At 40.4% G+C, this 14,673-nt stretch overlaps 1 protein-coding gene across 3 annotated transcripts in view; it reads right to left on the reverse strand.

Moving 5' to 3' along the window:
* Positions 1–14,673, reverse strand: part of LOC132693931 (uncharacterized protein C3orf20 homolog) — a 192,912-nt gene that overhangs the window by 141,847 nt on the left and 36,392 nt on the right. For all 3 annotated transcript variants that reach the window (XM_078449585.2, XM_078449584.2, XM_078449586.2), the window contains exons 7-8: positions 6,428–6,655; positions 4,927–5,076 (exon numbers count right to left, since the gene is read on the reverse strand). In XM_078449585.2, the coding sequence (XP_078305711.2) occupies positions 4,927–5,076; positions 6,428–6,655 (378 nt within the window). The remainder of the gene's footprint in view (positions 1–4,926; positions 5,077–6,427; positions 6,656–14,673) is intronic.

The following is a 14,673-nucleotide window of genomic DNA, read 5'->3' on the forward strand; positions in this document are numbered from 1 at the left end:
AAAGAAGGGTAAATATAGAGGAACAGTAATTATTGTGTCTGCCGGATTGTTCCCCCCAAATTCATATTCACCCTGAACCTCAGAATGTCACTTTATTTGGAAATAGGGCATTTGCAGATGTACTTAAGATTTCGAGGTGGATTTAGAATGGATCCTAAATCCAATGGCTAGTGTCCTTATAAGAAGAGAAGAGGTCAGGGGCGCCTGGGTGGCGCAGTCGGTTAAGCGTCCGACTTCAGCCAGGTCACGATCTCGCGGTCCGTGAGTTCGAGCCCCGCGTCAGGCTCTGGGCTGATGGCTCGGAGCCTGGAGCCTGTTTCCGATTCTGTGTCTCCCTCTCTCTCTGACCCTCCCCCGTTCATGCTCTGTCTCTCTCTGTCCCAAAAATAAATAAAAAACGTTGAAAAAAAAATTAAAAAAAAAAAAAAAAAAAAAAAAGAAGAGAAGAGGTCATAGAGAAAAAGGCAATATGAAGATGGAGGCAGAGATTGGAGTGACGTGTCTACAAGCCAAGGAACACCAAGGATTGCCAGCAACCACCAGAAGCTAGCAAAGCAGCATAGTATGGATTCTCCCTCGGAGCTTTCAGAAGGAATCAACACTGCCAATACCCTGATTTCTAATTTTTGGGCTCCTGAACTCCAAAGAATAAATTTTTGGTATTCTAACTCACCCAGTTTATGGCAATTTGTAATGGCAGCCACAGGCAGCTAACAACAAATTAACACATGGTGTAGGTGGTCTTGAAGAGACCTGCAGCATCTGTTACCTGCAGTTAGTTGGCTGTGGACATTTTGACATTGTCACCTGACTCCTTTAGCCCACCTTTGACCTCACCCTGATCCTTGCTAACACTTAGTGCTATACCTCACCCTCCTTTTCCTGAGCTTCTGAAATATGAGATGGAGAGGGATTGGAGTTGGGGAAAGCTGCAGGATATGGTGGAAATCAGGAGAAGATTTGGGTCAGGTACTGGTTAGGCTCAGGAATACCACTGGGATAAGAATTTGAGGTCAAGATCCTCGTGAGCAGTTTCCAAGGACAAAGAGAAACCCCAGAATTATAGAGAACAGGACAGGTCTTCCTGGTTAGTCCTTATTCTTGGGCAGTGTTATATTTCTACACTTAACCATCTCTGACTTGACAAAGAAACATTTAGCTGAGGCATGTTTCCTAAAGCATTATAGAGCCATAACACTTTAAAACACCAACTTTCATGATCCCTATGATGGCATCTCTCAGTGTTGTTCCTGCCTGTTTACTGTCACATGTGCACACATTCTCAGCCTTGGTATTCTCAAAACTCCCCACTCCATACATCCTCTGTCCCCACTTCCTGCTGCTCAGTATCTCTGTCTTAGAACTTTTCAGATCTTTACCTATCTACCTATTTCCATATCTGTCCATCCATCCATCCATCCAGCCATCCACTCATCTGTCTTTCTTTAAAAAAATATTTTGATGTATGACTGACATACCAAAAGTTATACATGTTTAATACATATAATTTAATGATTTGGGAGATAAGTATACATCCATGAAACCATCACCATATTCTATGCCATAAACATATCCATCACATTCAAAAGTTATCTATATCTGCCTTAGCCTACCTGTCTTAGAACACACTAAAAACTGACATGGTAATTTGTCTTATTTAGGTCTCACAACCACACAATAGGGTAGGTACAATGTATATATAAATTCTAAAATAATATTTACATTTTTATTATTATAAAATCAATAATACCTATATATTTCTTGCTAAATGACTATAAATACTATGTCTAGATTGCTAGTTTTTTTTTACAGTACTATATATAATATAAATGTATGTATATGTATACACACAAATGCATACAAACACACACACACACACACACACACACACACACACACATAAATTCCAAGTATTTACATTGTTCCTGTACTTGTCATCCTTAATGGGAATGCTATGTAATGTAGTGGGAGAATTCACACTGCTCTCTTCCCAGTCTTTCCTTTTTACCCATGGCCTTCTCCCACTCACCTAGATCTTGAACAGCACCTGTGGCTTCAGGAAAGTGTTGTGAGAATAACAGTGTCAAATTCTTGACTTTTGAGATTGAAAAGCTGAGATCTAGACACATGGCAATAGGGATATGGGAGAATACGTAATCTGTCAGGAGCAGATTTTTGTACCGCAAAGGAGTAGGGGGTGGAAAGGAGTATCAGAGGCTAAGTAAGGAAGTTCAGTGAAAGAAACCTCTAGAGAAAAAGCTCTGTGCCATCCTCCTAAGGCCAGTTGCAGGGTGGGTGTGGGGTGGGTGGGGTGGAGCCCTCAGTAGAGTAGTAAATCCCATATGAATTTGAGGGATTTGAAAGCCTGGGCAGGTGGTGAGCCTTGGGGCTGACCTGAGGCCCAACATAACTCAAGAGTAAGAGAATAGATGCATGAGGCTTCTACACAGACGGGAGTGGAACAGCCTTGATTTCCCCATGTTCAGGGTAAGACAAAGCCAGACAAATGTTTCTTGTGTGCTCATAAAGATGTGGGAGTAGCTGAGAAAAAGCCTGGCCTTGGAAGACCTTGCAACTGGAGCCAGAGGGATGCACCCATGAGCTTCAGAGACCAATCACACAGACCATTTAGAATGAAGATGCCTGAGAACCAAACGACACTTCCCCAGCTACTAATGCTTTCTCATTTTATCAGCTCCTTGGAATGGAAATGAACCCTTGGGGAAAGGATACCAGGGTTCTAAGTTTCTGCCACCCGCTGGTAGAATCTATCTAGAAATTAAATTGAGTGTTGAAAAAATAAAGTTGTATTTTCTGCTCATCTGAACATGTGGACTGAAATTTGTATCCATGATAACGGAACCCTGTAGCTCACTCTACTATTCCTCAACCAGTAGATTTTTGGGTTGGCTTCTCTACTCACAGGAAGTGAGATTCCATCAAGGTAGTGCTCTCCCTTGCCTTGGTTAGAACAAACTCAGCTTTGTCTTATCAACAGGTTGATATTTTGGTGAGATTTTTGGGGAGCCAGCATTCCAGAGATCACCATTTAGTTTCGATCTGTTAAGCACACTCACAGCTGAGGGTCTTAGCTCTGGCTTTTCCCTCTGCTTACACTTTTCCTGTCCACAGCACGGTTTGCCCTGCACTGCCATATGTTTCTGCTCACATGGTCCCTTATCAAAGAGGCTTTCTTTGGTCATCCAATATAGAATAGCAATTCCCCATTCCCACCACTCTTCAGTTCCCCTTACCCTGCTTTACTCATTTATTTTTTAAAGCCTCTTTCATCACTTGATATGGTATATATTTGTTTGTTTACTCTGTCTCCCTTCACTAAAATGTAAGCTGCTTAAGGACTTTGTTTTGTTCTCTTCTATATCCCCTGTGACTAAACAGTGTTCATGCTAGTAGGTCCTCTGCAAATATTTGTTGAATCAACGAATATTTTCTACAGACACATTTTTGTTTCAATGTTCTGCATTCATTTCCCTTTCTAAATATTGCTCTTCAGTTTCCCTGTAACAAATCTCCTGACAAACAGGAACTTTATATTCCTCTCTACTCTAATCTGACATATGATAGATGCTCAATAAATATTTACTAAAGGAACAAAAAGAAAGGAGAAATGCATAGATGAATGAATAAGACATGTGGTAGCAATGGTGTGGCTGATTGACAGCAGTGTGAGGTAGCAAAATAACCTCATGCCCTCTTCTTTGATCCCTCTCTCGTCTCCTCCCCTACTCCCAGGATGGCTTATCCAGATTGTTAGCTAAGTGCTTGAATATGCAAAAATTAGTTGGATGGGGCATATAGCTATAAAGAGCTGAATTTCTCTTTCATAAGAAAATGAAAAGATTTGGAGGGTGGGGAATGAAAAGGGACAAGGGCTTTTAAAATAGAAGGGATAAGAATAAAAGAGGATCCTGGAGAGGAAAATGAAAAAGTGGACATGAAGCACTTTTAAAACATGTTTGTACATTTTACACTTCATTTGAGATGTTTGATGCAGCATGCATTAAGTTTCCTGTGACCCAAACCACCAACAAATGTGGCCATCCTCACAGAGGGGTTTTTATATTTGAAAATCAAAAAAGGAGCAAATTTCCCAATTGTCTCAAATAAAAGAGAGCCAGAATAAACCCACAGTTACAAGGCAGAGTGGAGAACAAGATTCAAAGGAGGCAGGGAGTCAAAGTCAGAGGAGACGGTGAGATTATAACCCCTGAGAATTTTGCAGCAATCTTGAGAAGGATGTGAGACTTTCTTTTCTTTTTTTTAAATTTTGTTTTAACGTTTATTTATTTTTGAGAGAGAGAGAGAGAGAGAGCACGAGAGGGGGAGGTGCAGAGAGAGAGACACACACACAGAATCCAAAAGCAGGCTCCAGTCTCTGAGCTGTCAGCACAGAGCCTGATGTGGGGTTTGAACCCATGAACCGTGAGATCATGATCTGAGCCGAAGTCGGGAGCTTAACCCACTGAGCCACCCAGCCCCTGATGTGAGACTTTGTAAGGGTATGGGATGGTGGTACTGCCAGTGCAACCAGTTCTTAAGGGGGCAGAGAGGCCCAGCTGACCCCTGGCCCACCTAAATAACAGTCTTCCTGTTTCAGTTCCCAGCCTTTGTATTCTTGGGGCCTTGCCTTCGTATATGTCCCTCTGCTCCTGAGAGACAGCATTATCATGTGGATGGTGCAAATGGATTCTTTGAGACCTATGGTCTTCTGGCCTGTTGAAATTTGCAAGTCTCAACCTGGAGCAGCCATGAACACATGTGTATGTTTCATTTTCCTTACCTAGTTTCCAAATTAGATTGACCATTTAAACGATTACTTTCCTGTCCTTGCCTCTGTTGGGATGTAGCTCTTTCTCCACCCCTTAACTTACCCACAAGTTCTAATTTGTCTGGAATCTCATATACCTTCTAGGAAAAGAAATGCTACCACATCCAAAAGGTGTAAAGGTTCCCAGGATAACTTGATCTGGCAGGTCACTGAATATGTTGGTGTACGTGCCACCCCAAGGGAGAGCAGAATAGCTTTGGCAGACAGCGAGGCGGCCAGAAGGATAGGTAAAATCCAGGTTAAGGAACTGATACTGATAAAAACCAACAACAATGGTAATAATTATTCTTATATGGAATGATGTTAACTCTTATCTTATTTAATTAGAAAAAAAATTATTTTAATGTTTATTTATTTTTGACAGAGAGAGAGAGACAGACAGAGCATGAGTGGGAGGGACAGAGAGAGGAAGACACAGAGTCTGAAACAGGCTCCAGGCTCTGAGCTGTCAGCACAGAGCCCGACACAGGGCCTGAACTCACGGACAGTGAGATCATGACCTGAGCCGAAGTCGGACGCTCAACAGACTGAGCCACCCAGGTGCCCCATATTTAATTTTTTTTCTAATCAACTATTTACAGATGAGCCGACAGAAGTCCAGAGGGGGTGACTCGCCTTCCCATTGTCGCTGAGTACAATAATGGTGGTGCCAGGCCATGCCGGGTTCCCTGACTCCCACTTGCATATTCTTCCCATACGTTCATTACTTGCACCCTCATTTTTATTTACTTACTATTTATTTATTTATTTATTAGCTTCAGGTGTAGAAGTTAATAATTCAACACTTACATACAACATCCAGTGCTCATCACAAGTGCCCTCCTTAATACCCATCACCCATTTAACCCATACCCCCTGCCCACCTCCCCTCTGTAAACATCAGTTTTTTACATGCTCATTTTAGCCCCAAACTCTTTGAAACCAGTCTTGTGGATAATAGCAAGGAAGTCTGGTCAGATTGGTTCTATTAATGGAAGAGTCACTGGAAAACAAAGTTGCCCATTGCTACCCAGTATGGCCTGACAGCATGCAGCAGGAGGACTGTGTCTCCCTGCCAACATCTGTGGACAGATGAGAGCAAAGGAGGGCTGAGGGATAATTATGGATATGTGAACAAGTTCACAAAACCTAGCTGCACCAACCTCTTGAGGTCTTTTTCATTTTGGATTTGCAGGAATTTATCACAAAATCTCTTTTCTCTCTAAGCTAGATCCTCTTGATGCCCAATGCCCATGTGGTTCTCTCTACCAACCAGGAAAATGAAGGAGAACTCATTTTCTCAGAACCATGTGAGCTGTTGTAGCCTAACAGCTACAACCAGAGGTTGACTTAAATAGAAGTAAGTCTTGCAGACTAGAGAACTTGCCCCAACCTCTTTCTTGCATTGACTTCTCTTGTCTCCAGCAGGAGGGAAAGTGGACCCTTGAGAGCAAAAGATTGAGGCAAGGCATCAGACTTCCTGTTCCAATACTCATGCGATTTTCTGCTGAAACAGAAATGCCCTACCTCTCGAGACATCCTTTCCATCATGCCCAGCCCCTTCCATCCTCCTTTCCTCTTGGGATTTCAAAAGGATATTAGGTCAAAGAGGAACCGTCTACCAGGGCATAATGGAACTTTTTCATCTCTGGGTCAGCCTCTTTGACTGTTGGCATCTTAGGCTTCCTCTTCAGCAGCTCCAGCCAGAAACATTGGGAAACTTTGGGACTGTCGTCTACCTTCACCACACCTTTAGGATCATTATAGTGGCGCAGGATAAGACATTTGTTGAATCCTTCTTTTTTAAGCTTTGCTTCTTCTGCTTTTCTGTTCAAAGAAAAAAATTCCAGAAGTAGTTAATTTCCTGATCTTATCAAGGGCTAGAGGCTGGGCAATGGCTGTTCTGGCCTCTGTGACCTCACCTTTACTGCCAGTCTAAGAGGCTTCCTTAGATCTGGACAGCTGGATTTTGAAATCTTTAGCCAAGTGTTTATTCAGTGCCTATCATTTGTAAACAGTTTTTGAGGACCTGCTGTGTGTGAAGCACTGGACCAGAAGCTGCAGAAAATGCAGGACTAGTAAGGAGTCCTCTCTCCCCACAGGAGCAACATGATTCAGTGTAGACCTTGGACGAGAACTGAGGTGAAACCTGGTGCTCACACTTGGGACTTTAAAAAAGTATGCAAAATTCTAAAATCTGAGTCTTAGTTATTTTTCATTTGTAAAATGGGGGTAACAATGCCTCACAGAAATGTAGGGAATCTCTGGTTAATTAATACGCACAGACCTCTAGGCACGGACCCCAGTATTTAGCATGCCTTCTAAATATACTAGTTGTTTTTGTTACAAGTTAGTGACACATACATACATACATGTTCATTAATAATAAGGTGGTAGAGGGGAAGAGTAGGTGAATATGAAACTACATATGTTCTGCATTTCAGACAGAGACCTTGAAATTAAGGTAGGCCCCTTGGAACAGTCATTTAACTATTCACAGATATTCACTAGGTATCTTCCACAGGCAAAATTCATATGTTCTTATGAGATAGGTGCTATTTATCCCCATTCTAAAAAGTCCCTGAATTTTGCAGCTGCATGGTAAAGCCAGGATGCAATGTCATGTATATCAGCTCCAAACTCTCTACTTTCTTCACTTCATGAGACTGTTCCCCATATTTCTAGTGTCAGGAGCAACAGGAGTTGTGCGCATACTATAAAATGTAGACCAACCAGTTAGAGTGGGAGAGATCCAAAGCATAAGAGACTCTTAAAAACTGAGAACAAACTGAGGATTGATGGGGGGTGGGAGGAGGGGGAGGGTAGGTGATGGGTATAAGAGGGTATCTTTTGGGATGAGCACTGGGTGTTATATGGATACCAATTTGACAATAAATTTCATATATTAAAAAAAATAAAAATAAACAAACAAACAAAAAATGTAGACCGACCAGGGCTTTGTATCTGAGGGTCAGCCAATGAAACAGAACTTCCTAGTTCTTGCCCAGCTTCCTGACCGCAACCCACATGCACACACAGCTATGCACACACATATACACTCATGTGCACATACATACACATACATATGCACATATACTCGTGCACTCAAGCATGCCAGATTAGAGCTGTTGGCAACATGCCATTGGAAGAAGCCTCCAGAATCAGGCTGGAAGAGCAGAGACATTCTTGGCCCTCTAGGAGACCAACACCACCTGTTTAACATCCACATGGACTGGATGGCTTGCCTTTACTCCATGGTCCCAGCTACTAAAAGTGGGCTGCAGGGCTTCTGGGTTTAAGACATAATGCAGTGATGGAATTGGGCAGATCTATAACCAACACTTGAAAATAATCAGAAGTGTCAGGACTCTAATTAGGGGAAATGGTAGCTACCTTCTCAGAGAAGAGTTAGGCATTTGGGCATTTCTAACATGGGTATAGAGTGGAATGCAAAACAAACAAACAAACAAGCTTCAGCAACAGGGTAAAAAAAATATTTAAGGCTGCCTTCAGCAAGTCCCTTCAGATTCAGAATACACACAAACAGGAATCCTCAATGTTTCACATTCTAAGGTGCACTTGAAAAGTGCTAAAGTTGAGCTAGCATACTTCAATAAGGGTCTTGGAATGTTTAGAAGAATTGGTCTGTGTGCATGTGTGTGTGTGTGTGTATGTATGTATGCACATGTGACATTTATTGGTTGAGTGTGGGTTTTGGGGTATAAGAGCTATGCTGAAAGAAAAAATTTTAAATGATTAAAACTCAGAAATTGGACAGGGTGCCTGGCTGGATAAATCAATAGAGCACCTGACTCTTGATCTTGGGGTCATGAGTTGGAGCCCCATGTTATGTGTAGAGTTTACTTAAAAAATAATTAGACAAAACTGGAGGTATCACAATTCCAGATTACAAGTTTTATTACAAAACAGTAGTAATTAAAACAGTCTGGTACTGGCATAAAAAATAGACACATAGATCAATTGAATAGAATAGAAAGCCCAGAAATAAACCCACAATTATATGGTCAGTTAATCTCTGATGAAGAAGGAATGAATATAAAATGGGAAAAAGTCTCTTCAACAAATGGTGTTGGGAAAACTGGACAGCCATATGCAAAAGAATGAAACTGGATCATTTTCTTATACCATACAGAAAAATAAACTCAAATTGGATGAAAGACCTAAATGTGAGACCTGAAACCATAAAAATCCTTGAAGAAAGCACAGACGGTAATCTCTTTGACATCAACTGTAGCAACATTTTCTAGTGTCTCCTGAGGCAAGAGAAATAAAAGCAAAAATAAACTATTGGGACTATATCAGAATAAAAAGCTTCTGCACAGCAAAGGAAACAATCAACAAAACTAAAAGACAACCCATGGAATGACAGAAGATATTTGCACATGACATATCTGATGAAGGGTTAGTATCCAAAATATATAAAGGACTGATATAACTCAATGTCCCCAAAACAAACAATCCAATTAAAAAATGGACAGAGGACCTGAAGAGATATTTTTCCAAAGAAGACATACAGGTGGCTAACAGACACAGAAAAGATCTCAACATCACTCCTGATCAGGAAAATGTAAATCAAACTTATAATGAGGTACCATTTCACACCTTTCAGAATGGCTAAAATCAAAAACACAAGAAATAACAAGTGTTGGCAAGGATGTGTAGAAAAAGGAACCCTTGTGCACAGTTGGTGGGAATCCAAACTGGTACAGTCACTGTGGAAAACAGCATGGAGGTTCCTCAAAAAATTAAAAATAATGCTGCCCTATAATCCAGTAATTTTACTACTGGGTATTCACCTCCAAAATACAAAAACGCTAATTCAAAGAAATACATGTAACCCTATGCAGCATTATCTACAATAGCCAAATTATGGAAGCGACCCTAGTGTTTATCGATAGATGAATGGATAAAGAAGTTGTGATATATATACACACTGGAATATTATTCAGCCATAAAAAGAATGAAATTTGTTTGGCAACAACATGGATGGTGCTAGAGAGTATAAAGCTAATTGAAATAAATCAGTCAGAGAAAGACAATACTATATAATATCACTTATATGTGGAATTTAAGAAACACAACAAACCACCAAAGAAAAAAAAAGGGAGATAAAGACAAACCAAGAAGCAGACTCTTAACTATAGAGAACAAACTGATGGTTACCAGAGGGGAAGGGGGTGACAGGATATGGGAAATAGGGGATGGGGGGATAAGAGTACACTTACACGATTTTGAAAAAAAAGTAATTGGAAAATAATATAGCTGATTAATGAAAGGAGGGAGAGGTATATAGCCACACTGCTGTTGGCTTCGGGGGTATTGGGGGTGGAAGTCCCTAGCAATTAGCAAGGTTCACTGGCCCCTCTAAGAGAAACAGGAGCGGGCACTTTTCAGTAAGTTCTGTGGGGAAGGAACCAGAGCCAGGAGGGTGGGCAAGGGCCAGATCTGCCACTCAAAAATGGAAATGCCTGATTAAAACAACTGGTTTCTTTGACATTTGTTTCTTCTTTTGCTTTCCTCCTCCTCCTGCCACTCCTTCTTCTCTTTTTCACATCCTCATGAAAATGTATCCCATTGTCAAAAATGAGGTGAGTAGGCAGAATTTTTGAGCAATGTGACAAAAAAAGGAGCCCTTATAAATTGCACTCTTCCCCACACCAGAACACACACACGCTACTCCATTTATAAGCATCAAACGCTGGCAGGAATTCAGCCTAAGAGCACACATTTATAGACCAATTGGAAACCTGAGTCTAATTACCATTTACCAAGCCCACATCTGGGCTCTTTCATTCAACGCCTAGACATGATTCTATTTTTCTGTGAGTCTCTACAAATGGACCTTTTGGATTATTCTTAAGAAAGGTAAGTATGCCTCTAAAGTGTATATACCTATAATCTTTGGGAGAAGAAAAGCCATGCTCCCCCTTCTTACTTGCAAGGCCAAAAATCAAGATACAACAAAGCTCTAGTGCAAAAAACTCCAATGCAAAATCTCCTACCTTATCTGAATGTTACATTATTCAAATACTCAGAGTCGGCAACTATAATTCAGGGAAGTTCCCCATAACTCTTCTTCTTTTTCTAACCCCTTTAAAAGTCCCTAGACAAAGAGTCTTGATTATTGTGTAAAGACCAATCAGTCTCTCTGCCAAAAAAAAAGGCTGCCCTTCACTGCCTTTTCTCGAGGAATTGGCAATGGCAGTAGTTTTGTTCTCCTCTTGCCTGAGAACCAGAAGTTGACCTCTGGATTCTCCAGCAGGTGATAATTAACACCAAATTGATTAGTTCAACAAAGGAGCCCTAATACTTGCATAAAAGGTTTCTTCAAAGTTTTGGGTGGCTGGTCATTCCCAGGAAAAGTCATTGTTGGGCTTACAAAAGAGTTCTTCTCTAAGTCAGAAGTTACCCAATTATCCTAGCCCTCTGGTATCTGGACCACTCTAAGAGAGGCTGGAATAGAAAGGGAACTGCATTTCAAATCATCTCAAATCAAATTTGCCTAAGAATCTAAGCTAAATTCAATACGGTGGGGACATTCACTGAATGTCAGAACTGAAGGATGCTTGGGCAATATCTAATTCCATTTTACAGATGAAGGAGTCAAAGTACAGAAAAGGGAATTGATAATTGCTAAATAATAGTTACTGTTTACTAAGCATTCATATATTCTACAGATTGTGCTAAGTTATTGAACTGGGTTATTTCATTTAATGCTTTCAATAACCCTATGAGGTAAATTCTAGTAGAACCTCCATTTTATATGAGGAAGATAAGGTTTTGAGAAGCAGAATAAGTGCCCCAAATACTATGGTTGGCAAATGGGAGCATAAGACTTCTGTGAACTTCAAAGCTTGAAGTTCTGCCCCTTAACAGACATAGCCTCTTGGAACACAGGTCACACAGCTAAGAAATGGCAGGGTCTGAGTTAGGAGTGAGTCTGGATTCCCAGTTTAATGCTTTTGTACCACCATACTCTAATCGTACATATGAATAAAATCAGAAGACTAGAACTCTACCAGCTACAGCCCAAAGATCTGATTCTCTGATTCAGGCCCAGACAAAAGGTCTAGGTAAACCCAGTGTGGAGGATGTGCTTTGCTGTAAGGAGTGTTTTGGGTTCTGGTCTGGGATGGGAGGGTTTGGGTTCTGGTCTGGGATGTAGTGACATTTGTCAGACCAGACTTCCTGTGCCAAGAAAAGAGAGTCTATTTCAAGTGTGTACCTGCCAACAGAGTTAGAGAAGATTCTTTCTTCTCTCATTTCCCTGTGTCTGACTTGATATAATGTTCTGTGTTGAGCAAATGTGGTAGAAATTTGGTAGGGTACAAAGGCCAATAGTTATGATTTGCCAAAAATTGCATTTCATCCAACAAGCATTTTTTTTCAATCTACTTATTAATCACTCACCCTGGGAACCAAGGGATGTTAAGATTTGGCTGATTTTCTTGCAGAAATGTTTTGTAATGCACATAATGTAAAGTTACATGTGTTCTTTTTGAAGCTTGGATTCTGTATATGATAAATCCCTTGGGAACAAATTTTCATTGTTAAAAACCCACTCCCTTGAGATAGTTTATTACTATGGGTAATGTGTAACAGCATCAGACTCATCCCTGGTGCTGTGTGCCAGCTAAATTCACCTCTTCCATCTACTCTGCCAAGCCATCTCTTCTTCAGTCTAAACTGACTTGTCTCAAGAAACCACTTCTGACAGTACTGGGTTATTATTAAAAAATGCTTTTAGCTTGCTTAGTGCTTTAGTGTCTACAAAGTACATTTATATACATATATATATAGTCACAACAACCTGCCGTAAGCAGAAGACCTGTTATTATCCCTAAATGACTAAAGAAGCAGAGGTTCAGGGAGTTCAAGTGACTTACACAAGATCCCACACCCATTGACTAATGAACCTAAATGTTTTGACTCCAGTTTTTTTTTTCTTTCAATTTTTGCTTTAGTCTTTATTTTTCAGAGCAGTTTTAGGTTCACAGCAAAATTGAGTGGAAAATACAGAGAGTTCTCATATACTCCCTACAAGTTTGTTTTTTTTTTTCTTTCGTTAAAATTTGCTGCCTGGTCCACATCACTTGAGGACTTCTTTAAACTTGAAAAATTAATTGTAAGCTCACCTGGAAGAAGAAATTTGTAAAATTGGTTAAGATGTTTTTGATGTAGAAAGAGTAATCATGGCACAAAAACAGTCACTGAGATCAACAGAACAGAATAGAGAACCCAGAAATGGACCCACAAACATATGGCCAACTAATCTTTGACAAAGCAGGAAAGAATATCCAATGGAATAAAGACAGTCTCTTCAGCAAGTGGTGTTGGGAAAACTGGACAGCGACATGCAGAAAAATGAACCTGGACCACTTTCTTACACACAAAAATAAACTCAAAATGGATGAAAGACCTCAATGCAAGACAGGAAGCCATCAAAATCCTTGAGGAGAAAGCAGGCAAAAACCTCTTTGACCTTGGGCACAGCAACTTCTTACTCAACATGTCTCTGGAGGCAAGGGAAACAAAAGCAAACCTGAACTATTGGGACCTCATCAAAATAAAAAGCTTCTGCACAGGGAAGGAAACAATCAGCAAAACTAAAAGGCAACCGATGGAATGGGAGAAGATATTTGCAAACAACATATCAGATAAAGGGTTAGTATCCAAACTCTATAAAGAACTTATCCAACTCAACACCCAAAAAACAAATAATCCAGTGAAGAAATGGGCAAAAGACATGAATAGACACTTCTCCAAAGAAGACATCCAGATGGCCAACCGACACATGAAAAAATGCTCCACATCTCTTATCACCAGGGAAATACAAATCAAAACCACAATGAGATATCACCTCACACCTGTCAGAATGGCTAACATTAACAACTCAGGCAATGACAGATGTTGGTGAGGATGTGGAGAAAGAGGATCTCTTTTGCATTGCTGGTGGGAATGCAAACTGGTGCAGCCACTCTGGAAAACAGTATGGAGGTTCCTCAAAAAATTAAAAATAGAACTACCCTATGACCCAGGAATTGCATTACTAGGTATTTATCCAAGGATACAGGTATGCTGTTTTGAAGGGGCACATGCACCCCCATGTTTATAGCAGTGCTATCAACAATACCCAAAGTATGGAAAGAGCCCAAATGTCCATCGATGATGAATGGATAAACAAAATGTGGTGTATATATACACACACACACACACACACACACACACACACACACACACTGAAGTATTACTCGGCAATCAAAAAGAATGAAATCTTGCCATTTGCAACTATGTGGATGGAACTGGAGGGTATTATGCTAAATGAAATTAGTCAGTCAGAGAAAGACAAATATATGACTTTACTCATATGAGGACTTTAAGAGACAAAACAGATGAACATAAGGGAAGGGAAGCAAAAATAATATAAAAACAGGGTGGGGGGGACAAAACATAAGAGACTCTTAAATATGGAGAACAAACAGAGGGTTACTTACTGGAGGGGTTGTGGGAGGGAGGGATGGACTAAATGGGTAAGTGGCATTAAGGAATCTACTCCTGAAATCATTGTTGCACTATATGCTAACTTGGATGTAAATTAAAAAAATAAATTAAATAAAAATACAAATTAAAAAAAAAAAAAGAAAGAGTAACCAGAGGAGGTTTGCTGTACCAGTAATTAAGATACAAATACCTAATATTTACCGAATGCCTAGTTGTACTAGGAAGCTTTACAACTGCCCTAAAAGGTAGCTACTATGATTACCTTCATTTTACAGATGAAGAAAATAAGGCAAAGGGAAATTAGTGACTTTCCCAAGGTCACA

Source organism: Panthera onca, chromosome B4, assembly GCF_046562875.1.
Source record: "Panthera onca isolate mPanOnc1 chromosome B4, mPanOnc1 haplotype 2, whole genome shotgun sequence".
Taxonomy (NCBI): Eukaryota; Metazoa; Chordata; class Mammalia; order Carnivora; family Felidae; genus Panthera; species Panthera onca.